The sequence below is a fragment of the Megalops cyprinoides genome, chromosome 18 (assembly GCF_013368585.1).
Source record: "Megalops cyprinoides isolate fMegCyp1 chromosome 18, fMegCyp1.pri, whole genome shotgun sequence".
Lineage (NCBI taxonomy): Eukaryota > Metazoa > Chordata > Actinopteri > Elopiformes > Megalopidae > Megalops > Megalops cyprinoides.
In genome coordinates, this window is record NC_050600.1 from 19,136,249 (window position 1) to 19,160,103 (window position 23,855).

General features: G+C 51.6%; 1 protein-coding gene across 2 annotated transcripts in view; it reads right to left on the minus strand.

Annotated features, from left to right (window-relative positions):
* Positions 1-691: 691 nt before the first annotated feature.
* Positions 692-23,855, minus strand: part of LOC118793087 (F-box/WD repeat-containing protein 7) — an 89,507-nt gene continuing 66,343 nt past the window's right edge. Inside the window, exons 2-11 of one of the 2 annotated variants that reach the window (XM_036551078.1) lie at positions 22,039-22,121; positions 19,253-19,394; positions 16,919-17,053; positions 16,066-16,189; positions 14,775-14,911; positions 13,678-13,791; positions 7,209-7,390; positions 5,883-6,108; positions 4,750-4,960; positions 692-1,175 (exon numbers count right to left, since the gene is read on the minus strand). In XM_036551078.1, the coding sequence (XP_036406971.1) occupies positions 907-1,175; positions 4,750-4,960; positions 5,883-6,108; positions 7,209-7,390; positions 13,678-13,791; positions 14,775-14,911; positions 16,066-16,189; positions 16,919-17,053; positions 19,253-19,394; positions 22,039-22,121 (1,623 nt within the window). In that variant the 3' untranslated portion in view covers positions 692-906. The remainder of the gene's footprint in view (positions 1,176-4,749; positions 4,961-5,882; positions 6,109-7,208; positions 7,391-13,677; positions 13,792-14,774; positions 14,912-16,065; positions 16,190-16,918; positions 17,054-19,252; positions 19,395-22,038; positions 22,122-23,855) is intronic. The other variant, XM_036551079.1, reaches the window with a different exon arrangement.

The following is a 23,855-nucleotide window of genomic DNA, read 5'->3' on the forward strand; positions in this document are numbered from 1 at the left end:
GCCGGCACCGAGGGGCTAAACCAGCCAGACTCTGTGGGTAACATGGGACAGCCGGCCGGTCCAGCACGGTACGTCCAGGTTCAGCTTTAACAAGAAACAGGAAGTGGAGAGACGTAGAGAGAAAGAAACGGGTTAATACTGTGACTGATTGTTGTTGGCAGCAGTAGGCGATAAAACGTTTTCATTCAATGGATCAAATGTACAAAGTAAAATTCACAGTACGATTTTTGCTTTCTCTGTAGAATTCAAACCAGGAAACAAAAGATGGCAAAAAAAAAAAAAAAACGGCAAAAAAACGTTAACAAAACAAAACAAAACAACAAAACAAAAAACGAAACGTCTGACCCGAGGCGGTTGCCTCCTGGTTTGAAAGAGTCGAATCTGTTCCTGGCTTCATCTTATTTCTTTACGTTTTTCTCCCCAAAATAAGATGGCCAACTCGACGTTGAAAAAGTCCGACATTTTCTTTACACCATATACCATTTGTCAACAACTTTAGTTTCATTCCTTTTAAATGTATTTGTACAGCGGTGAGTCCATAAACTTGTTTGTACATCTAAACAGTTGCGTCAGGCTTGTGCGAACAAGTCTCTGTGCAAAGCTGCCTGGCCCACGGAAAGGTCGCCCGAGAGTTTCCGTGGCGACTTTTTGCCTGTGTCCGTTTCGTTTGCTTCCTCCCTTTCGTTCCCTCCCCCCCCTCCCCTTCCCAGCAGACCGCACGGGGGATGAGAGAGCACCCCCCATTGGGGTGAGCTGCAGTGGTGGTGAGGGTAGCAGGGGTCAGGTTGTGTGGGGGTGGTGTAGGAGAGGGGGAAAGGGCGTGGGGGGGTGGTGAGGGGGGAGTGTTTTGACGTAACGCGGCGAGACGCACTGAAACCCCCTCCCCCCTGGGGGGGGGGGGGTCCCTCACTTCATGTCCACGTCGAAGTCCAGCACCAGCAGCTTGGTCTCCTCGGTGCCGTTGCGGCTGCCCACGGCGCACACCAGCTTGGTGTTGGAGGCGCGGATGCGCCACACCACGCCGCCGCTGCCCCCGCTCTCCAGAGTCACCAGGTTGCGGATGAACTCTCCCGTCTTCAGGTCCCACAGCTTGACGGTGCCGTCGTCCGAGCTGGTGATCACAAAGTTCTTGTTGAACTGCAGGCAGGTCACGGCGCTCTGGTGCTTGTGGGGACCTGGAGGGGAAATGTGACAGCTGTAACCTCTGACCTCTGACCTTTCCTCCGAGCAATGTGCTTGAAACATGAAGTGCCTAGGTGTGGTGGGGTTCTGTGCGAGAGCATTATGGGGCCAAAACTACGCAAGCAACATTTCAATTCAAAACGTCTACAGTGGAAACTCCCATATTAGAACAAGAAAACAGTTAAAAGACTAAATTTCAGCCAAGGCCGGGAGGACACAAGGTCTCAGTCTACTGCAGGTAATAATGGTAGGGTGAATGTACTTGGGACAAAAGGGTACAAGACTACCGCTGCACCCTGGAATTAAGTACCTAACTAGCTTGATTTGCTTTGGTTAATAGCTCACATTATAAAATGCACCAAATATGTTTACTATGCGATATGCAAGTTTCTCCAAATATAATCCGCTTGGCAATTTAAATAAGCTTAACCACTATAGCTGTGATTCCAGGAGATTCCGGCACTGACTGCAGTATTTTCTGGCCGTGCAGTGGGTTGGGCAGAGCAGTGTGGCAGTGGACAGATTAAAATATAAAAATCAGTTCACACTGAGTTTGGACAGGCTCAGAGGGAATGCAACTTTCAGCGGGATCAGCGCTGGCGTGGCTCATGCCACATGGCTATGCCTCATGGAAACTCCAGCTACGGCTGCGATACTTACGAGGAAGCCACATCTCATCATTTCAGTTTTTCCACATTAATTTCAAGGGAACCTTGGACCGTTCACTGAGAAGGACCACAAAACACAATACACTAAAAGCCATCAGCTTGTAGTGTGCTGTAAGCTGGTTTTACCAATGCCACTGTCCTTTCACACACACCCCACACACACACACCTTTTTGTGAACACGGTAAAGTCTGTGTGTTGATCACTGTCAGAGATCTGCCTGAGGAGCTCTCTAACACAGACGAGAGTGTCAGTTCACTCAGCAGCAGTGGCAACAGCTCACTTAAAGGAAGAATGAATTAAAATGCCTCCATGGATACTCCATTAAAAACGTGTCCTTGCAAAGATGGAACAAAAAGCCCTGGCTACTCAATGTTCATAAACTAGAGGAACTTTCTGGGGATGTTTCAGTGAAAGCCTTTTTCCCTTCAATAAATACTCTGCTTAAAAATGTGCCGGACCCGCTAAGTCTACCTTCAGGGCCATTCATTGTACATAACAAATCAAGAGCGCCGAGGCCACCCAAACGCACAACATTATTCTGCTTAATGAACACTAAGAAAGGAACAGATTTTTAAACCCATTTCTGAAATTCAGTGTGCCTGCAAAGTCCCCTTTTAAGGTATAATTAAGTCCTCTACATGACATTACACTTGCAAATGAATAACCTTTTAAACAGGTTGAGCCGTGTTCCCCAGCGTGAAATCACAGCCATTACCACTCGAGTGACATACGGGTTATCTCTGCTATTCACAGGGTCTGCCCAGGGTCTTAAGGCCCTCCGTGTTAATTACTGTGCTGGTCCACTACCCTGCTTTCAACCACTTCATTCAAGAGGTAAAAGACAGGCAGACACAGGGACGGACACACACTCACACTCAAACTCACACACACGCAAACGGCATACACACCCCCTCCGCGCAACATACACACCAACACACCTACCAGCACACACATACACACGCCATCACACCCAACAGCATGCCAAACCCAACACACCCCCCCCACCCCACAAACGCGCACAGCAAAACGAGCGAGGATTCACATCAGAAAGTCACGTGACGCAGCACAAAGGGCTTCCACTCCGACGTGCAGAGGGCTGATCGGCGATTAACCGCCTAAGAGCGCGCGGCGTTTCTGCGTTTATTAATTCCACGGGTGACGCGCCCGCCTAACCCACGCTTTCCTTTTATTGAGGATAATCTCCATTGTTCAAAGAGCCTGCCTTTGCACAGACAGCAGCACCTGACTTCAAAGCTCTGAGCCCCGCACTGAAAGCATTGTACCGCATTACTCTTTAGTCATCAGCATTTCAGTCATTGTCTTCCCTCTATGTATTTTAATGAACAGTAGTGACAGCCCACTGACCCAATTAGTCAACTGACCTTAAATTAAAAAAAAAAAAAAAAGGCACACCCCCTCTGGTGATCTCAGTCCCCCCCCCCATTTCAGCACCTCTCCCTCTGTCTGGCATACCCTCTGAGATGCCCCTTTGTTTAACACAGCTGCTGCACTGGCTTAAATGAATCACTGCATGCATCGTTTGTCCAGAAAACAGTAAAGTACACGATTATGGCTTATGGGTATGATTGGTGGGCTATCTAATAACTCTTTCACTTGCGACGTCGTGTTCTTTAAAGAACCTGGTTTGGTTGATGTGACAGTGATTTACCCAGGCGTATTTGTAAACGCGAAACTGAGTTGAATCGTCTCAATTAAGTCAATATTTGCGTCATTTCACTTGTCTTTGAAGCTTTTCTGTATTCACTAAACAGCACCTGGCTTTACTGATGTTCATACTGAGTGGTTAACAACAGAAAGGTCTAATTTAATCGGTGCAATTTAGGGAAGATGAAAGAATCAAAACGCCAGGACTGTCAGCAAAGGAACGTCTTATGTGGACCTTATTTTCTATGTTAAAGTACTGATACTTTGGAGTACTTTTGATAATTGTTCAGCACCTACGGTTACATTCAGTATATCGGTTTCACTGACATTCTCCAAGTTAAGTGCTCTATATCCTTCTTAAGATGAGAACCACACTATGTGGCAAGGTTATATCCACAGCATTAATGCTCGCTTCCTCAGGTCAGACCCACACTACATGGTTTGGTTATGTCCACAGTAACAATGTATCCTTCCGCAGGTCAGAGCCACACTATGTGGTGAGGTTAGGTCCACAGTATTAATGTATCCTTCCGCAGGTCAGAGCCACACTATGTGGTGAGGTTAGGTCCACAGTACTAATGTATCCTTCCGCAGGTCAGAGCCACACTATGTGGTGAGGTTATCTCAACAGCATTAATGTCCCAAGGGAGCTACTCAGTTCTGCCCCTTGACCCAATATTAAGGGGTGCCCTGGCACTGCCCCTCTGTAAAACCAGCTTCCCAGAACCCTGCCGGGTCAATAACAGCTCCCACTAGGCCTGTATCTACACTTTTTATGGTTAAACCATATCCTGCTTCACTCTGCAGGAAAATAATTCTGAAATTTTGCAGCAATTAAGAGCGAGAACTCGCCTCCAGCTGTCCCCTCTCCCCGCCTCGTCTTGCCAGTTGAAGTTCGGGAGGAGAATACAGATAAGAGGGTTTTCGCGAAACGCTGTTCTGAACAGAAACAGCATTAACCATTATGACTCAGCCAGGCCCCTGCGCTACAGACAGTCCGCGGCTTCAGACAACGGCAGCCACACAAGCATGCGAAAATAAACAGCCGAGAGACGTTTTCCCTTCGGTTTAAAAACTACCCGGCCGGGCGCTTTCCCCAGCTCCGCTTTTCGGCGAACGGTGGAGCATATAATTGGCTGCAGGACATGAAAGGGCTGCTTCTGAAGGCCGCTGAGCTCGGAGGTGCGCTCATCGCCGCGGGAAGGGGCGGCGGGGGGTGGGGGGTTTACTCACCTTGCAGCGTCTGCAGGCACTGTCCTGTCTTGATGTCCCAGATCTTGACGGTGGAGTCGGCGTTGCCCGACACCAGGATGTTGTCTTTGAGCTCCATGCCGCTGGTCAGGGACTGGTGCCCCGTCAGCGTGTGGATGCAGTTCCCCGACTCCACGTCCCACACGCGGATCGACGTGTCCAGGGAGCCGCTCACCACGTGGGTCCCGTCAAACTGCGGGGAGAGGGGGAGGAGGAGGCGCGCGTGTTCAGACCTCACCACAGACATCAAACTTCATAGCAGCAAGAGCGTCTCATCAACTCAGCCAGACAAAAGATAAGCTGTTCATTTTCAACTATACCCTATCATAGTCAACAATATGAATACCATTCATAATAATAATCACCATAATTTTTTTTGTTCACATTTTGAAATGACAGCATCTTTGGATAACTGTGGAAGTGAGAACAAGATAACCCACACTCCACGTAGGATCCAGCCCTTTACAAACAAACTGCTCATTTCCTGCGAAGTGCTCTAATTTTTCACAAAATAATTTTCAAAAATTACTGTTCAGAAACAAATGATTAGTTATGCAAAGGCTAGCAAAGCAATCAAGTTCCATCATAACTTGTCAGAATTAATTAAAAATGAAAGAACACAAAGTTTCTAAATATGAATCTTGCACATACTGACAAATTGCTCTAACACTGGTTCAGAGATTTTCCTGTGCTCCACTGTCAATCTATGACATCAGCATGAAAGCCTAACAGTACATTTTAATTGAGACAAGCCCTTATTGCAATTAAGGGGAATACATTTGATCTGTAGAATTATATACATTCTGTCTGACAGAGTCTACTCATTACGCCTGCCCCTAGACATGACTCAAACCATGTTCTGTAATTGAGTCAATTGGTATCTCACACTGCATACATGCTCCATATGACACTCAATGGAAGGAAGACACAGTTACGAGAGCAGATCCACAATTAGATCCAAGTGCTACATATCCTACAGCCTGACCTCTGATGAGCAGTGCTGATATACTGCTTACATTACATTGTTGTAATTCAGCAGACGCTCTTATCGAGAGTGACTTGCATAGCTCTTTACCTGTAGAAAGCTGACCCTGTTGGGGTACAGTACTGCTCACCTGTAGAGAGTAGACCCTGTTGGTGTGGCCCTGTAGCGTGTGCAGGCAGGTCTCCGTCTCGGGGTCCCACACCTTGACCATGAAGTCGTAGGCACCGCTCACCACCCGCCTGCCGTCGTACTGCACGCAGCGCACCGCCGCCACGTGGCCCATGAGCACGTGTAAACACTGGCCCGTCTCGATGTCCCACACCCGCAGCGTGGCGTCCCGAGACCCACTCACCACCCTGCCGGACAGATTCAAACAGGACGTTCAGTCACCAGAACCCCCAACGCACACAACAGACCGGCTGAAGCTTCTCTTGCGCTGCCCGCAGACAGCTCCGGCCCCTCTGCCGCTCTTCTTCCCTCACAACGCGACAGAATGAAGCTGTTCCGAAAGTCCTTGTAAATTAGACTCGCCGCCTTCCCTATTTTGACACACACAGAATTGCAGTTTTACTTTCCCCCCTCTCTTAACCGAACAAAGGACTGACACGACCTTTCCAACCCCTCAGCCCTCCAGCGGGGCGTTCTGAATGCTGGGCGCACGGCACTGTGTTTAGAGAGGGAGAGAGAGAGAGGCAGAGAGAGGGGCGCTCTTAATTTGCGGAAGGCCCCCGGGCAGGACAGGGTTGGGTAGTCTGCGGTGAGCGTTGCTCGCCTCGCGGTCTCTCTCTCTCTCTCTCTCTCTCTCTGTAATTACACACCACACGAGAACACAACACGGCGTGTCCTGGGGAGGTGAACGCTCCGCAACACCAACCACCTCACGCTCGTAAACAACACAAGGCAACACCGCTGCTCATCAGGCCCGACTCCTTTCCCACAGACAAAACAAAGCGTTCTTCCGTAACCTCTCTCACAAACACGCCGCTCTTACACGCAAGATCTGCGGGCTCGTTCCTGTGATGCACGATGTTGCTGCAGGGTTTAATAACACCAGATGCACTGTTTACCACGTCTTTGAGGGCAGAGCGCTGTTTGCGTCTGGTTTATCATGTGCCAGGTGGCCGGCCTATTGTTCGCGGACTCTGGCCTGTAAGCATTCTTTTGACAGCTTTGCCATGTGGTCAGCACGTTGTTTCACGGACTCTAGCACAGACGCGTTCTCCTGTGACCTATATAATTTGTGAAAAGTTTATGCTCTAGCAGCATATACGCATCCTGTCTCAGGAGTAACCTGCACTGAGCTCCATTCACTGATAGCCAAATCTGCACTTTGTTCAAAAACTGAAGCTTTTCGTATGCTACAGCTATTATATGTATGCTGTAACAGCATGTAGGTTTCAGCACAGCTGGTGCAGTAGCTGAGCGCGGGGCGTCGGTGTGGGGGCCGGAGGGTTACCTTTTCTCGTGCAGGTGCATGCAGCGCACGGTTGAGGTATGGCCGTACAGGGTGTGGATGCACTCGCCCGTCTCTGCGTTCCACACCTTGAGCGTCCGGTCCGTGGAGCCGCTGATGATGATGCTGTCCCTCATCTGGGACGACCACACGCCGCCCGTGTGCCCCACCAGCGTCCTCAAGCACTGTAGGGAGGGAGAAAAAGAGAGGCGGGGGGGGGGAGGCTTTAGCACGGGGAAGCGAGGTGCACGGAGGGTCAAAGCCACCTGACACAGCTCGCTCCCAGAATCAGTTCACACTGTTCGACTCATTACTTGACACCGGTGATGGGGGGGGGAGAAGGCAAGAACATCATCATCATCCGCTACGCACATCTACGCGGGTAATGAGTCTGAATGCCTGTGACCTTTTAATGCACACTCCTCGGCGAAGGTATCATTTCGACTTGTCATCTGCATCAAAACTTGAGCCCTCTGAAGTACCTGTTCAGTCCAATTTGAGATGATGAGCTGGATACGGACTGCGGCGATTACCGAGTTTTATACATTTCAAATTTAACTGATGGTAATTTGCCGATTCAGTGAGCAGGAATGGAGGCGTCCCGCGACTTCCCGCCGATTTCTCCCCGTTCGTGAGAGGACTGATTTTGCTGAGGCCGGGCCCGCTGTGCCTCCGGGTTGGGGTGCCCCTCTCTCACGGCGCACCGCATCACCCCACGCTTCGTTTACCTCGGCGTTCTGCCCCCTGCCTGCTTCTCTGCCCTGTCCCCGACCCCCCCGGGGCTCCCCCACCTTACAGGTCTGTTTGTCTTATCTGCAGGGCTCTCCAGCGGGCAGGTCTGCTTCATGAGGCGACCGCTGTAGAGTCGTGCCCGCGCTCCGTGCAGAACGGTTTCTGTCACATACCTAAAACTGGTGGCAGGGCATGAAGACGGCCCAAATTGTGAAATTATGTGTTGCCGTACGACAGAGAGAAGAGTTCAATTTGTTTTGCTAATGCGAGGCCTGAACTGAGCGGGTTGGGGGGGGGGGGTTGGGTTGAACTGACAGAAACTGGACCTGTCTCGTTTTTTTTTTTTACTCATGTAAAAATGTCACCACGGCTTTTTCACATCTCTTCAAAGACATGAAATGCATAAAATTAACTTTTGGTTAACAACTGACTAAGAAGCACTTTGATCTTAGGGGGAAGGATCAGAACTGTATTGTCATACCACTGTTTCTACAGAATGGCCAATTCTCCACTGAGCGGCAAAGCATTCTGGACAGTTAACTACAGCAATATGCATAGTTGGTCTTTTACACAATTATCAGAACACAACCCCAGCCTTAACATCTGGTCTAGCAAGAATGAAAATGGCAGAGGAAAGGCTCCAGTTATGTTAAGAAGAGAATGACAAATTATTGTACTCTTTTGTGCTTGCTCCCTAAAATAAAATGACAAAGCTAATGTAAGAAATATTTAACTGGCTATCCATTTCATAACTGATGTTTCACTTCAGGTTGCCTACATAAAGGTGCTTGTTTCAGACAAATGAGAAGCCAGCATTGTTCCAGGACTGCGGTGTGAGCATTCTCCTGTTCTCCTGTGATTACGGCCTACTTAACCAGAGGCTGGGAGAGGACCCTACCGGGTCTTTCAAACAGAGGGTCTTAGGCGTCTGTTTATCTGCCTCCCACACAGGCACAAAAGAATCAACCCCAGCTGTTAGGAGCAGAGGATTACTACCCTTTATGGGGGGGGTGTTTTTTTTTGAAGATTGAGAGGTGGGACTGATCCAATGTGCCCTCAATTACATTTTTCCTGTTTTTTTTATTTTTTTATTTCTGCCACACAGCACAATAATGACATGAAGAGGACTCACGGCATTACAATATATGCCAAGTGCTTCTCATATGGTATAAAACCCACTCTAAATGGCCATTTCCAATGGCTTCCAAAAATACACTGCTGAGCAATAAAGGTGAAATTACAGCAGCCCTACTCAAGGAAAATTATCGCAGGATGTCAGAATCGCACATTCCGGCATATTTACTGCCTGTGTCAATTCATTTACCGTGACCTGTTCAAATCGTGCGCTCCGTCAACACCGCGCGTCTGGGCTGAACCTGACTGGGTTATCTGAGGAATGCAGGCGTTTTCAGGCATCTGTCAAACCTCTCTCTCCCCCTCCCTGCAGCCCCACCAGGCTGAATTTGGGGTCCACTGGGACCCATTTCTACAGGCTTCATTCAGTCTTTAAAAAAAAAAAAAAAACCCTTTCACATCTCCACCCACCTCTCCCTGGGAAACTGGGTTAACCTTTCTTACTACGACTTGGGTGCGATTCATTTTGGCACCAGACCGAGGAGTGTAGTGAGAGCAGCCTGTTCTACAGAAAATAGCTGCTCCATTATACGCAATGAAGGCAGAGCACAATCACACAAATCCACTTCAGATTCCATCTTAAGGGAGACGAACCGGGCCAGCCACAGAGGGTTATTGCTGCCAATGGTCCGAAAGACATCAGAACCCGCCAATGAGAAGCACTTCCAGCTCCTTCTCCTGGGACCCGCGTTTTTAAAGATCTCTGCGGGACCGAGGTTAATCCCGAAAAATAGCGCATTCCGAGAAGGAACAAGAACCGGTCTGGGGAGGAGGGCGGCCTCTCCCTTGCCCTTCACAGCGCAGCGCTGACCTGCGGCGAACCGGGAGAAGGGTGGGAATGCACCGCTGCAGATATTTAACACGTTTCGGCATCAGAAAGTGCTCTGTGGCCTCCACATTCCACTCAGCAGCGAGCTCGGGGCCGCGCGCCGGTTTCCAAGGGCGATGGTAAATATTGAAGCGGCGGCTGAGGGAAAGGGAGTGTCTCTTTCACACCTGCCATTCCAGGCATACTCCGGGCTGTGAGAACTCCTGACGTGACTGGGGTTTAGACTGGGGGGGGGGGGGGCAGTGTCTCCTGAGGACATAGGGGTAGAACACCTCACTTGCAAAGGATTTGTTCAGCAGCATTCAACACAACCACAGAAAACACTTCCAGCTGTAAGGAGCACATGTGCATTATCTGGTAGTGCATAAGTGCGCACACACACACACACACACACACACACGCAGATCATGATACATACAAATTTAATCTTCAAGCAAAGCCAAAGATTATCGTTTTAAAAAATTACACACACAGCCAAGAACAAACAAAAGTACAATGCAGCAATGACGCTGTGGCCCTTGGTGTGAGGTCAGTAAGCTTCAGCAGACAGCGACTGTCTGGATCTGAGTGACGGACTGACCACGCCCCTCTGAAGCACGCTGCGTGGAGCAGACACGGGCTGAGGGCGTGGCCTCCGCACACAGAAACCCGCGGGCAGGCCCAGACACGAGTGAAACCGGCAGAGAGGTCTCCCGCCGGACGAGGAATGCGCATCGAAACTCAACAGGCACGACCGAGGAGCATCAACGGAAAGAATGAAGGCTCAGGGCTATGTGAGCCAGGAGCTGTATGAATGGACAGACGGGGGGGGGGGGGGGGGGGGGGGGAGGGGAGGGTCCTTGGAGTTTAAAAAAAACAAAAAAAAAAAAAAAAAACGGCCAAGTCTATTGTTAATGACAGGGATTATATCGTCTGCCGCTCTCACCCGACGTTTTCACAAAGGCAGAATTTCTATAATCTCCTTTAACACAGAATGGGAGTAATCTTCTCTCGCAATCATTTCTTGATTACTCCCAGCGTGCACCCCCGTGCAGCCGAGTGCGCCGTGTGGCCCAGACTGCTGCGGCCGCACTCGCGGGGAAAAAAAAGCAGCAAAATCCCAATCCCGGTCTGTCATTAGGCGGAGGGGCGGGACGAGGACGCCAAACGGGGGCATTACAGTAATCTCTCTAATTCATTTCAGTGAAACCAGCGCGGGGGAAAGCAAAGACAGCAAGTTACAAACGCATCCGGTAGGGAACCTGCACTGAAGAGAGGGAACAGGTGGGCATTGTTTATGACCGACTCCCCAGTAAGCCAGGTGTACCACACGCCTCACAAAACTGACCCGAAAACTTCAAACCCCCTAAAATCGGCCCGCCACAGGGGTGCACTCTCGCCCTCACGGGGAGTCCCGCTGTCGTGAACAGATGGATGGACGGTTCGCTCGCTGTTCAGCCTCTGCCGGAAGGACAAAGCCACCGCGGATCTGAAGGGAATACACCAGAGGAAGGAGAGCGGGCACGCTTTTACCCGCCGTCGTTTCATTTTAATTCATTAGCCGAGTTTCCGCCATATGCTCGCGTGAAGCCACGCAGGCGCCCGACACAGCAAGCGCAAAGCTGAAAGCGCTCAGAGATGACGCGCTCGCAAAAGGGGCTTCGACTGTTGCGGGCGTGGCGTTCAAAGCGGCAGGTCACCCGTGGAGAAAAGGAAACAAACCTGAACCGACTGTTTAGCCAGAACACCCGGAGGACGCCTGAAGGACAGGCAGACAAATGAGGGGGAGGGGCTTGAGAGAGAGAGAGGTGGTTTTCATTCTCACCAAAGGAATTTCAGCAATGTCAACACTGAAACCGACTCGAAACTGTCCATGACCTGGAAAAAAACTGCAGACCCGAATCTCTTGGCCAGCTTAAAAAGTCAGAGTCAAACCTTTATCTATGGCACAATCTATCGGTGTGTCTACAACTATGGCCTGGGGGGAGACTGATTACCGGAACCCTGTAGAATTGGGAGGCTTACTGCAGATAAGCGATGACTTAGACACTGAGTGCTAGAAAAACAGAAGTACACAGGCACAACAGCCAGCCTGTGGAGAGAGACCATGTCTGTCTGTCACTTGCTCAAGGCAGTCCCACTGACCTTCTCCCCTTCACTGACTTAAATCTCCCACAATGCACTGCCTCTCTAGGCTGTCCCCTTGCCTGAAGTCCAACACTCTGGCTGACTGTATCATCACGGCAGAGGCACAGAGAGGCGGTCAGCAAACTGGACTGTTAACTCACGACTCGGAATCTTGATCTGGACACTGTCGTCGTCCCCTTGTGCAAAGTACCCAACCTCATGTTCTTCAGTAAACTAAGCCTGGCATTGTGTAAAATGCAAACTATACAATTCAACCTTGATAAGGGTGTCCGCCAGGCAAATGACTCACGTATAGAAGTAAGCGTCACTTCTTTTGCATGGATCATTCTCTCTGGTGTACACAATGGGTGGCTAATGTCGCTCTCCCCTGGGGTTGTGTGTATGTCATAGCCCTTTCGAGAGACAGGACTAAACAATGCCTGCCACCGGGGAATCGTCCCCACACACCGCTCTGGTCCCGTTATCTCCGGGGGACATCGCTCCATTAACTGGCTTTCCCGATGATCTTGTCAATAAGCTCACTGTCTAATGGAAAAATAAGAAGGACACCTGGTCAACGGTTCGGGCCACTCCTGCTTTGTCCTTTTTGGGATGAGTCAGCAGCTCCGTCCAAACCCGAACCTCCCCCATCACAGCGTCTGCGCATCCTTGACACTGACGGCAATTACGGATTGATTCAACACGCCGCATTAACTCCACCCCCTCCCCCCCAAACAATCAACCCCCTCCCGGCAGCTCCCATTTGCTCATTTGCCACTCGGCTGAATTCTGATGCAATTACATACATGGGAGCTCCTCCATCACCCCCCCCCCCCCCCCCCCCTGCTTAAAAACAGGATGGAGTGCAGCGCTGTGCTCTTAAGGCAGATTTCATTAGAGCCGTGGAGCGGACGGAGGCGGACGCACCATCTGTAAGCGCTCTCAAGGCGGCCGGCCCAAACGGAGGGCAGCATGAAACGGAGCCACGGGGCCTCTGAGACAGAGCCAGCCCCGGCCACGAATACCTAAAGAGCGCTCTCTCCTAACCTTTCCTGCAAAACTGCGAAAACCGGGCGCAGCCGAGGACGTTAAGCTAATGGCCCTGTGAATCACGGTGAACTCTGCGGAGCCCTGCGTGCGCCACAGGGGGACATAAACCAAAGCTAAACCGGGAATGGGAGGGGCTTTGGAGGCTGGCGCAGGATTGGCTGGGCTCTGTTGTGGGCCGTACGGAGGGTTTTGTACAAGGGATCGATACACACGCAGGCAACCCCCCCCCCCTCCAGAGGGCTCTGATGAAGCCGTCAACAGGCCAGACCCCGCCCCAGGCAGGCCGGCCGCTCTGTACAGACGGCGCGGGTGTGAGAGACCGCCAGAGAAAAGAAACTGCCTCCTTCATTTGGGTCTGCGACTGCTGATGGCTTTACCCTCTTTGAGTCGTAATGAAATGGATCGATTGGCTCGACAAACACAAGACGTGCAATGGGGGCCCCCTCGACGAGGCCTTGTGCACCAATTACTCTCCATCACAACCCGTGTCAATTTCACACCCCTAAGGGGGGAGGCCAGCATCTCAGCACATTGGAAATGCTGTTTAATTTGGGGTGGGGGGGGTGGGTGGTATTGTGAAGCGATTTGTAAGGCTACAGATAAATCCGAGAAGCGGCTTACCTTTCCCGTGACGGCCGACCAGACCTTGAGCGTGTTGTCGTCCGACCCGCTCACGATGCGGTTGCCACAGAACTGGAGGCAGGTGATCACGTGGTCGTCGTGACCTTTAAGCACCTGGGGAAGGGGGGGCAGAGGGTTCAAAGGTCAAGGGTCAAGCCTGAGACTGCGTTCACACATCAAAGGTGCGGAAGTCCCAGGTGCACCAGACTAACGCAATACTGGGTCACGAAACTGCTGATGTGGGAAGATTCCAAAGCAGGGCCAGCGAGACCAGGGAACACAATAGCTACAGAGACATCAGCGGCAGCGAGGGGCAGCCATTGTTAGAGAATAAATTCAACCTTCTGTAGCAGGCTTCAGGAAATAATGTTGTTAATCAGCTTCCTTTTAGACATTCAGGAACAAAGGAAACAGGCATGAATCTTCCCAAATCATTTCAGACAACGGGGAGAAAAAAAATAAATGAAAAGTGAAAACACAGAACGAAGGAGCGGCCTGCGATTTTGGCGCTCCTGAACTTGTTTGCCGATCAGGAAGTGGCGCTCAAAGACGTCTCCCAGTTCTTTCAATCAAACAGCCAATTAGGCTGATCATTTACTCTGACAGGGATGTTTCATCGGGAGCTGCGCCATCATTAACCATTTATAAGGCACACATTGACTATGCTGTCTAATATTTTTGGCATCTTCGGTCCTTATTTAGTATGCACCCTGCCATGAAAGAGAATGCATCTATCTGCAGTCAATGCTGGCACACACATGAAAAAAAATCTACAAAAATGAAGAAATGTCTGAATTTTTAAATATTTAACATTCATCAAAAATGCAAGGTTTCAAATAAAAAAAAAAACTGCATTTTTTCCCCTTTATATACATGTGAAGGGATACCTTCCATGAATACGAATTTCTTTCATTACGAGAACTGTGGAAAAAGTATTTTTGTTTAAAATATTACCTCCTATGAGCGCACCAGCAGGGGTTGAACCGCCGCAGATTTCAAGACAAATAGCCTGCGTTCGAGGCCTTCCCCACCCTCTGTGGTGATTAGTAAAGCGCGTTTGTTGGCAGAGACGGCGGGGGCGGGCAGCCGCACTGTACCTTGGGGGATTTTAGGTCTCCTCGCCTCCAGTTGGTGTCTATCCTGTGCTGTCTGATGTAGGCGCTCTTCCAGGGGCTGTGGCTGAAGCCGGGCTTCATCACCTTCCTCCTCTTGACGTGCAGCGCCTCGTTAATACCTAACGAGAAGAGAGGTAACGAGTGAGGGGGGGTGGGGGGGTTGTGTGCCTGCCCGGCCATGCCAGGGCCCCTCGGGGGGCTGGTCTGCTTCGAGTCCATTGATGTGGGTTTATTTAGCCTCTGCTTGGCAGCTCTTGCTCCCTCTCTACCTGCTGAATGTGAAACAGGGTCTAATCTGTCCTGCGCTCTCTCTCTCTTGGCCAATGCGGCTGGCTTCTCTCTATTACATTTACTTGGCGGGGGAAGGCCGCCGCGACCTCAAAAACAGCATTTTCCTCTGCGAAAACACAGCAACACCAGCCCCGTTTTGTTCACTGACCACCTCTCCAGCTCCGACATGAGGGGGAGAATAACATCCAGCGGAAAAAAAAAAAAGAAGCTGTAGAGAGACAGCTTGCAGGTCTGGTACGGATATTATAATGTAAGCCTCAACAAGCTGGCTGATGCAGCTGCTGACGAGGTGCAAGCCAAGATTCCTGCTAATGACAGGCCCGCAGTCGCTCTCAGCTGCGCGCTACTTTGAGCAGGCTAACAGGGGGACTTTGTGCGGGGGTAGCGGGTATCCTGGAGACCTGACCGCGCTGAACGCTGGCGTGGCAAACGCCCAGCCAGCTCAAACCACTGTGAAATCCACACCTGCAAGATTACAACCGTAAGCAGCGTGGTAAGGCAAAGCTGTGGATGAGCGCAAGGAGAGCACTGTAAATCGGAGGCAGGCTGGCATTAAGCCTGCTGCCAGCCACACTGAGCCCCACTGCTCTGCTGCAGGGTGTGTGTGTGTGTGTGTGTGTGTGTGTGTGTGTGTGTGTGTGTGGGGTGGATGCAGCTTTGAGTGACGTGTGAGCTGTACACAGAACATGCCTCTGTGCGTGAGTGGCGTGTGTATAAAGGGTATAGTAGCGTCTGTGTTTATGAGAGTGGGTGCGTTTCTGTATACAAGGGGTTTGAGTGTGTCTATGAGCGCGAGTGTGAGAATGAGAATGTGTGTGTTTAAGTGACAATGTGTCTTTACAAGAGATGGAGTGAGTGTGTGTGTGTATATGAGAGGTATATAAGGAGTACTGTGTATGTGTATAAGGTGTGTGTGTGTGTGTGTGTGTGTGTGTGTGTGCATATGTGCGTGCGCGTGCGTATATGTGTGCGTCAGACTCACCCTCCTCCCTGCACTTCTCCCTCCACAGCAGGTTGTCCTCGGCCAGGATGCGCCAGTAGCGGCAGGTCTGCGCCGCCTGCAGCAGGTCCTTGGGCTCCAGGAAGGACAGCACATACAGGGCCAGCTGCAGGGGACAGGGGACAAGGGACACGTGCTCAGCTCGCCCTCCCAGCCGCCCCGCTTCTACTCCGAGCCCGCTCTTACTGGTGTCATTTATTACCAGACTCCGTCCGGTCTACACGACGTGTCAAGTCGAATCAAAATCACACAGACGGCTGTTTATTGTGTTGCTTACTCCGCTACATTCACCGTACAGCCGAGCGGCGGAGGCGACTGAAAGAGGCCATTTCAATTTCAGATTCTCGCACGGGCCCGGTGGAGGCTAACGGCAGCGTTTCCGATCCGAGATTAAAAGCCCGCTAATTCGGCATACCGGCGGGGTTTCATTTGCATTGAGAAGCCGAAGCGCCCTTCCTTTGACAGGAACAGAGTGTGTGAGGGTCACATGGGGGTCCCTCCCTCTCACACTCAGACACTGGGGGAACAGCACCGCAGAAACTAAGACTCCACCCCTCATTCCCAGAAGCCCTTTCTTTCCTTATGTAGACACACATAATATAGACATACATAATACTCTTTTAGACATGTTTTACTAGTGGGCTAGAAAAATGTCCCCTATTCTCAGCGGCTTACGCCTCTCCTAGGTCCTCTAGACCTGTATGATTAGACAGTTTTAAACAGATTTAACACATTATCAGAGGGATGGAAAGGCGAACGGAGGCGTGCCAGGAAACCCCCTCCCCTGTGGGAGGGACGAGGCGGGCCCTGCAGGGGCTGGGGTGGCGCTGCTCACCTCTTTGGGCAGCAGGGAGATGAAGTCCCTCTGGAACTGCGGCTCGATCACCTGCATCATGTGTTTGACCTGCGTGGGCTCACAGCTGTCGATGAGCTCGTCCAGGGCCAGCAGCTTCTCCGGCCCACTCCAGCTCTGCGGGGCGCACAGGAGAGAGCGTGTGAGTGAGTGCGTGTGAGTGTGTGTGTGTGTGTGTGTGTGTGTGTGTGTGTGCGTGTGTGGGAGTGATCTGGCTGCCAGCTCGCGGTAGGTGCATTAAAACGGGTTACTCGCATCAAGCCCTTGTTTACATGAATCTTGAATAAACAGCTCCGTGAGGGATTGCTCATCATCCTCCACAAGCGCCTGTTTGCTTCTGTATCGTTTAGTTAGCACTGCACTGAGTAAACCTTGCTTAGGAGAGGAGCAGGGTGTTAGAAAACGAGATCAAAACCCAGCGTTGAAACGCTGTACCTGCGATCTGGCTGCTTTGTGCATGCGACACCTCAAATTCTGTGGGGTCACAGGGACCCTCGTTCTGAGCCTGGAGTGTATGGAGTCACAGCTCAGATTTACATTCCTGTTAACGTGCTAGCTGGTCCCTCTCCAAACACAGCAGGAGGGACTCCAACGCGGGGCTTTCAGCGCCGAATCAAGGAGACGTGCGCTAAAGGCTAACTGCTGCCGTATTCATTTCCGTCCTCCTTGATTACTGCCCTTCCGCTGAGATGGAGCAGGGGAGGTGGAATTCGAATGTGGACGGAGGAGTGGACAGGGAGGGGCTCCAGCACACCCCTGGCCCGGGGGCAGCCTGAGTCACTGTCGGTGAGATGAGTGCAAACGGACAGGTATTCTCCGCGCTCCAAGAGCCTGCACCATTTAACAGGACTGGCCCTCTCCACCGAGATAAAACAAACCGGGAAGGAAAAAAGCTAATACGTTTTTAATTATGTAATTTGCTGGGGGAAGGGGGGTTGGGGGGGGGGTTATTTTCTGACTAATTGCGTCGGACTACGCCGCGTCTCCTCAGCAACAGCAGACAGCGGGCATCCTTCCTGGACGCTTAGGTCATTACCGGGCAGCCTGTGCCAAGACACAAGAAAACAAAAACAAACAGCTGCCCAGGCCCGGGCGCCCTGTAATTCGGACACGGCTGGAGCAGCAGCGGCCTCTTCAATGAAATTAAATCCGGGCTGCCGTGACACAAGCCCGGGAAATGGCCCGGCTGCGTTCTCTCTCAGAGGAAGCGTCTGGGATGGGTTATCTCGTCTGCGGCCGTGGGCGTGCTGCGCGGGAGACGCGGTGATTGTCTCTGAGTGATCGCCGCGCTTTTTTGCCTAGACCCCGGGGCCAGTCGTGACCGAAATGCTCTGAAAAGGGTAATTTGGAGATGCGGAAAGGAGATTGCGGACTTAGAGCCTGACTGGACGGTCTTGCTGCATATTTGTGACTGCGATGTGGTTTTTGAAAAATGCAGCACATAATAGTCGACTCACCACATGGACTTAACTCTTCCGTGTTATCTTTTCCAAGTATAAGACAGGGGTAAAAAGACTGATGGCAACACTGATCCAAACACAGAAACCTTTTTTTTCAGTCTAGGAAACTAAATAAACCAAAGTCAACAACAGGGTTGAATAACATTTAATACGAAGTGTTTAAAAGATCAATCTTGGCTTGAGTGTGAATCTGCACTGCGTGTTCTGAATAGATGAGATGACTGCACGTCAGTCAGACAAGACCAAACTTGACCGCTCAAAAGTCACTTTGTGACACCCATTATGAAAGTAGCAAGTTTTACAAAGGAAAACAACTGCAGCTTTTATGCGCCTGTTAACTTTCCCGAGGCAAGCAGCCAAAGCGTGACGCCGGAGGAGTTCATTTCATCACCAGACACCTATCCTGAAGCAGCGTGGATTCCGAGGCGCACCTTAAACACGGCGTCAGAGCGAACGCAGCCGCTTAAAGACGTTACGCTCCTGCGGCGGAGCGTGAGGAGAAAAACTGAGCGGTTGCCAGATCTTTGCATCGACTCATTCCACGCCCAATTATGTAAGAACAGGTAATTCCGCACTCAAGCAAATGCTCGAACATGGAAAGTTTTTTTTTTTTTTAAAAGGGAAGCAATTACGACAGAGACAGAGAGTACGGTGCCTGGGGACAGCCTGGAGCGGGACAGACGGTGGCAACCAGTTGGTGCATGTCCAAAGAGAGAGAGAGAGAGAGAGAGAGTGCAGAGGACAACAAACGAGTCCTGCCCGGGGAACAGAGAGGTGGCCCGACCAGCAGGTGCAGGGGATTTTTGGGAGCGCTCTGGCGCTCCGGTTCGGGGGGGGCGGGGGGGGGTGGGCTTACCTGAAAGGTCCGGAGCCATTCCTGGAGCCCGGAGGGCGGCTGGATGGAGGTGATGCGGCGCCGCTGCTGGCCCTGCCCATTGGCTGCCCGCAGGTCCCCGAATGTGGTGGGCGTGGCCGGGTACGGAACAAGTCCTGTCGGGCTGCAGGAGGGGAGAGAGAGAGAGAGAGAGAGAGAGAGAGACAGCAAAGGGAGGGAGACAGGACAGAGATGGGAGAGCGAGGAAAGACAGGAATGAGAAAGAGGAAAATAGAGAGACAGACAGATAGGAGAGATAGGCAGATAAAGATATTCAGACTCCATAATCTGACATCATCAAGCAGAGCATTTCTTTCATCAAAAACGATCTTATTAAAATGTACACCACATGCAGCTTGCACTTATCAGCTTTGAGGATGATTTTCAAACTTTACAGGCACGTTAAAACAGGAGCCACGACACAGGCCTGCGTATCTGGAGTACTGTGCAGAGCATTATGCAGAACACTGCTACACCAAAGAGGAGGAGAAGAGCAGTGTTCAGAAACACAAACAGAACAGGCTTTCAGCGCGCTCTTACGGGGGCTTCCTGTGTGTTTGGGAGGGCGAGGCAGGGAGGGCCCATGGAAGTCTGCACTCCATAATTACCAAACGACTCACTGTAATAGAGCTCTGCAAGCAGAGGCAGAGCTGAGCGATTGATATTAATGAGACAAACATATTGCTTCTGGGCTTTGTACAGACAAGTTGGCCCCTCAATCTGCCATCGCTTCATAAAACATAGCTAATGATCTTACGTCGAAAAAAAAAAATGCACATAACGCAAAACGGCAGTTTACCAGAACCGCCACAGTAAATCGCATCTAAAACGACTGCGTGACCATGTGACCGTGTGACCTTTGACCCCTGTTAATTGAATCTGCCGTAATCGCGCTCGCTGCGGCGTCCCAACAGAAGCAGCGGCGCGTTTACGGCAGACTGAAGCTGTCGCTGAAGCTGTTGGCGGCGCGCTTTTGGGCCGGCCCTCGGAGCACTTAAAATCTTCAAAGCGCGCGGAGTTATCCAAACACAGCACCGGGTATCAGAGTGCACGCTGGGAGCCGGAGCTCGGGGCGGCGGCCCAGGCTCTTCAAAGCGCAGGGGTGGTGCTTATGATGCGAAAACGCTGAAACCCAGAGCTCAGCACTCCTCCTCGCTGCCCTGTGACAGCATCCTTGAAAGTCAAGCACTCCCCCCCCCATTCCTCCTCTACTGCGCGGGGACGGGTTCGTTTCATAACAGCGGATGAATTTTTAATGGGATTTAAAGTAGAGGGGGAGCCCAGGTACGGCAATTAAAGCGGGAACGCTGCCAGCCAGGCGGCGGTGGCGGCTGTGCCACGGAGCTGCTGTCGCTGGGGAAGAAAGCCGCGGCTCGACAAGAGCGCTAAGAAATGCTGGGAGTGTCGCACGAGAGAGCGTGAGACTTGGCAACCCGTACAAATATTCAGCTCGGAGGAGCGACAATGCTTTTCCTTCTGCAAAGCATTAACCTGCGTTTGAAAACAAAGCGAGCTATAATCGCTGGAGATGCAGACGGAACGACTGTATGGGGAAAGGTCTGTACTGAGGACCGAGTCACCAGTGTGGAGACTCAGTATCTGAACCCAAGGGCTGCCAGTCTGAATCCTGAAAGGGACATAGATGCTGTGTCTTTTACCACAGTCACATGCCTCAAATTGTCCAATCAAAGGCGTACAGAACGGGAACAGTGTAAAACAGGAAGTCATCCTGTATAATGCCTGCTAAGTAAGTAAATGAAAAGACGGGAGGAATCTGAAGGGTGTGTCAGAGCTGCCCAGCTCCACGGGACACAGTGGTTGTGCCACTTCCCTCAGCTCACCCTCACTGAGCTCCTTTGCTCTTATATCTGATGGTCCTTCTTCCACAGCACTCCTGGAAGACCACTGAACTGTAGGCTCCTCTTCCCACCTAAAGGCCGACGATATCGGCACGGCCCTGCAAGCAACTGCAGTCACAGCTTGCTCGTTTCCAGGTGAGAGCGTCCCGCGGCCGGCTGCCGTTTGGCCCCGGTGATTTTATTAACTGAGGACGCACTTAACAACCAGCAAAGATACAGTGAGGAGAGGGGCGTGTCCTCTCACAGGGTAGGGGCGGGGCGACGACCGGCGCAGAGAAACGGCCGAGAGACCAGGGAAATCTGCTCCCGATTCCTCCTGCCCTCTTTCTCTGCTCCCATTCTCAGCCCGGGTCCCCCCACAGACAGCACCTAGCTGACCATCCCTAGCCGCTGCCAGAGAGAGACACGCTTGCCAGATTAATGCGGCCTTTTTCGTTTCTTACTCCACAAAACGAAAAGGCTGTAAGCTCACAGCAGGTGAGGTATGCGAGGCCGACGGGGGGAGACTGTGGAATTTTTTCCGTCCGCTTGCATCCCCCTTTCACTTTCTTTTAATCTCAGCCAATCGTGCTTGTAAAACAATCACTGAGTTTTTTTCCCCTCGTAGTTCTGTGCTCCCCTCCAACAGTGCTACTGTGAGAAGGCACACCAAGCCAGCAGCCGGCTCTATTTCTGGAGTATGACGCTAGCCTCAGCCGCAGAGAAAGCGCTCAACTCCCTAAAACAAATATTCTCCTTTCTCCCGTCACTCGCGGCCCCCGTGACCCGGGCAGGCACTATCACATGTACTGACAGGAAGAGGAGAGACTGTGTGAATGAGCCCGTTCGGAGAGCAGCGTCTCGTGAGGGGCACGGAGGCCTGTTGTGTGTGATGAACAAAGGACTATAACAGAGGTGGGGGGGGTTTACCTTGGGTACTCTGAGCCTTTGCAGGGCTTTTTTCCTGAAGGGAAAGATCGGACCTCGGGGCCATGGTCCAACTTTCTCTTCATCTGCAAGACAAAAGGAGAGAGGAAGAGAGCGGTCAGTGGACAGTGAGGTGGAAGTGCCACTACAGAGACTACCAGGGATGTATCCCTGGCTGTAGAGTCTACCAGGAATGCATGCCTGACCATAGACACTACTAGGGATTACACATGACCATAGAGACTACCAGGGATGGATACTTAACTACAGAGAGCACCACAGAGCACCAACCTGACCATGGAGACTGCCAGTCCAAATGCGTACGACCGATCAAAGAATCCGATAATCCACCTCTCACCGGAGGAAATGAAATGAAGCTGAAACCATCCATCTCGTCATTAAGTAAACAGTGACTCGGGCCCAAACCCGCTCCGCCACACTGATGTGGAACAGAGAGCCTGATAGTAAGCACTGCTGCCTCCCTCACGCCTTCAAGCCGCCCCCATCGCATCAGCAGACCTCCCCTGATGGGAATCACTTCGGAGACGCACCTGCACGTAGGAAAACCCAACCTGCTGTGTGAGCACTTGCGGCCGAGAGCTGAACTTCAGCGCCCGTCTCTTCTGCAGACGGAGCGGTTCGTACTATGCTTATGTACACACACAACGTGGTTTTGTGTGATATCTGGGACTAGTTCACTCATGATTAGCTGAGCCCAGAGCTCGACTGCCCGCTTCATCGGCTCACAGAGACGTGGAAACCCTATCGCGCTAACCCGGTGTTTCTCAGTCCTCCTGGAGGCCCCCTGTCCTGCATATCTTCTATCTGTCCTTGCTGCTTGATTAAATCGGGTGTGCTCAGCTGAAAGTGCCACAGGTCAGGTAGGTAGAGCAGGGAAAGATGGAAAACGTGCAGAGCAGGGGGCCCCAGGAGCAGGATTAAGAATCAGTGCGCTAACCCCTCCACACACCCTCACGGTGAGGGGAGCGGCCTCCTTCCGGGCTTCGGCGTGGAGATCCCCTCCTCCGCCCCACGATGACGGAGGGGGGAGGAGGGGGGAGACAGGGACCCTTGTTCTCCCCCCGGGCGGAGCGCTGTCTCTCGCACCGCAGGTCTGCAGCAGGGCGGGTCTCTGGGGAGCACAATCGCTTTGATTTGCTGGATTCCACAGCAGCAGGCAGTGTGCCCGACTGCATCCCCGGCACCAGACACCGGCCTGATTTATACCGCTGGTCAGGGAGGAAAATAGAGCAACCCCATTCTTTATTGTCCCCCTTCTCTCTCTCTCTCTCTCTCTCTTTCTCTCTCTTTCTCTCCTCTCTCTCTCTCTCTCACACACACACACACACACACACACACACACAGCATCAGAGCCCCTCCTCTCCTCTCCTCTCCTGCTTCAAGCACATAGTTCCACCCTAGATACACCACCAAACAAAGCGCACACTGTCCAAGTGCTCAAGAAAGTCCCAGACCACATTTAACAGTTTTTAATTTAATTTAAATTTATTTGCGCTTTTACAGGACTTCGATCCCGCTTCCCGCAGGATGCGGCCCACTCGGAGGCCGCTTCGGCCCCCGGGACTTCACGGTGTCCCAGCACGGTCCGAGGAAACCCTCGCCCAAGTGTTTTTCCCCTTAAAAAATGCAGCAGCACTTAAGACTCTCAGGATGCCTGAGTGCGGCTCGGAGGGTGGGGCACTGCTCGATCCTGACACTGAGCTGATCCGCGCGAATCCCAGACAAAGTGGGCCTAATCCACTCACTCACTTTCCACAATGCAGCCGGCACTCAGCGTCACCACGGGCTGATCTGAGAAC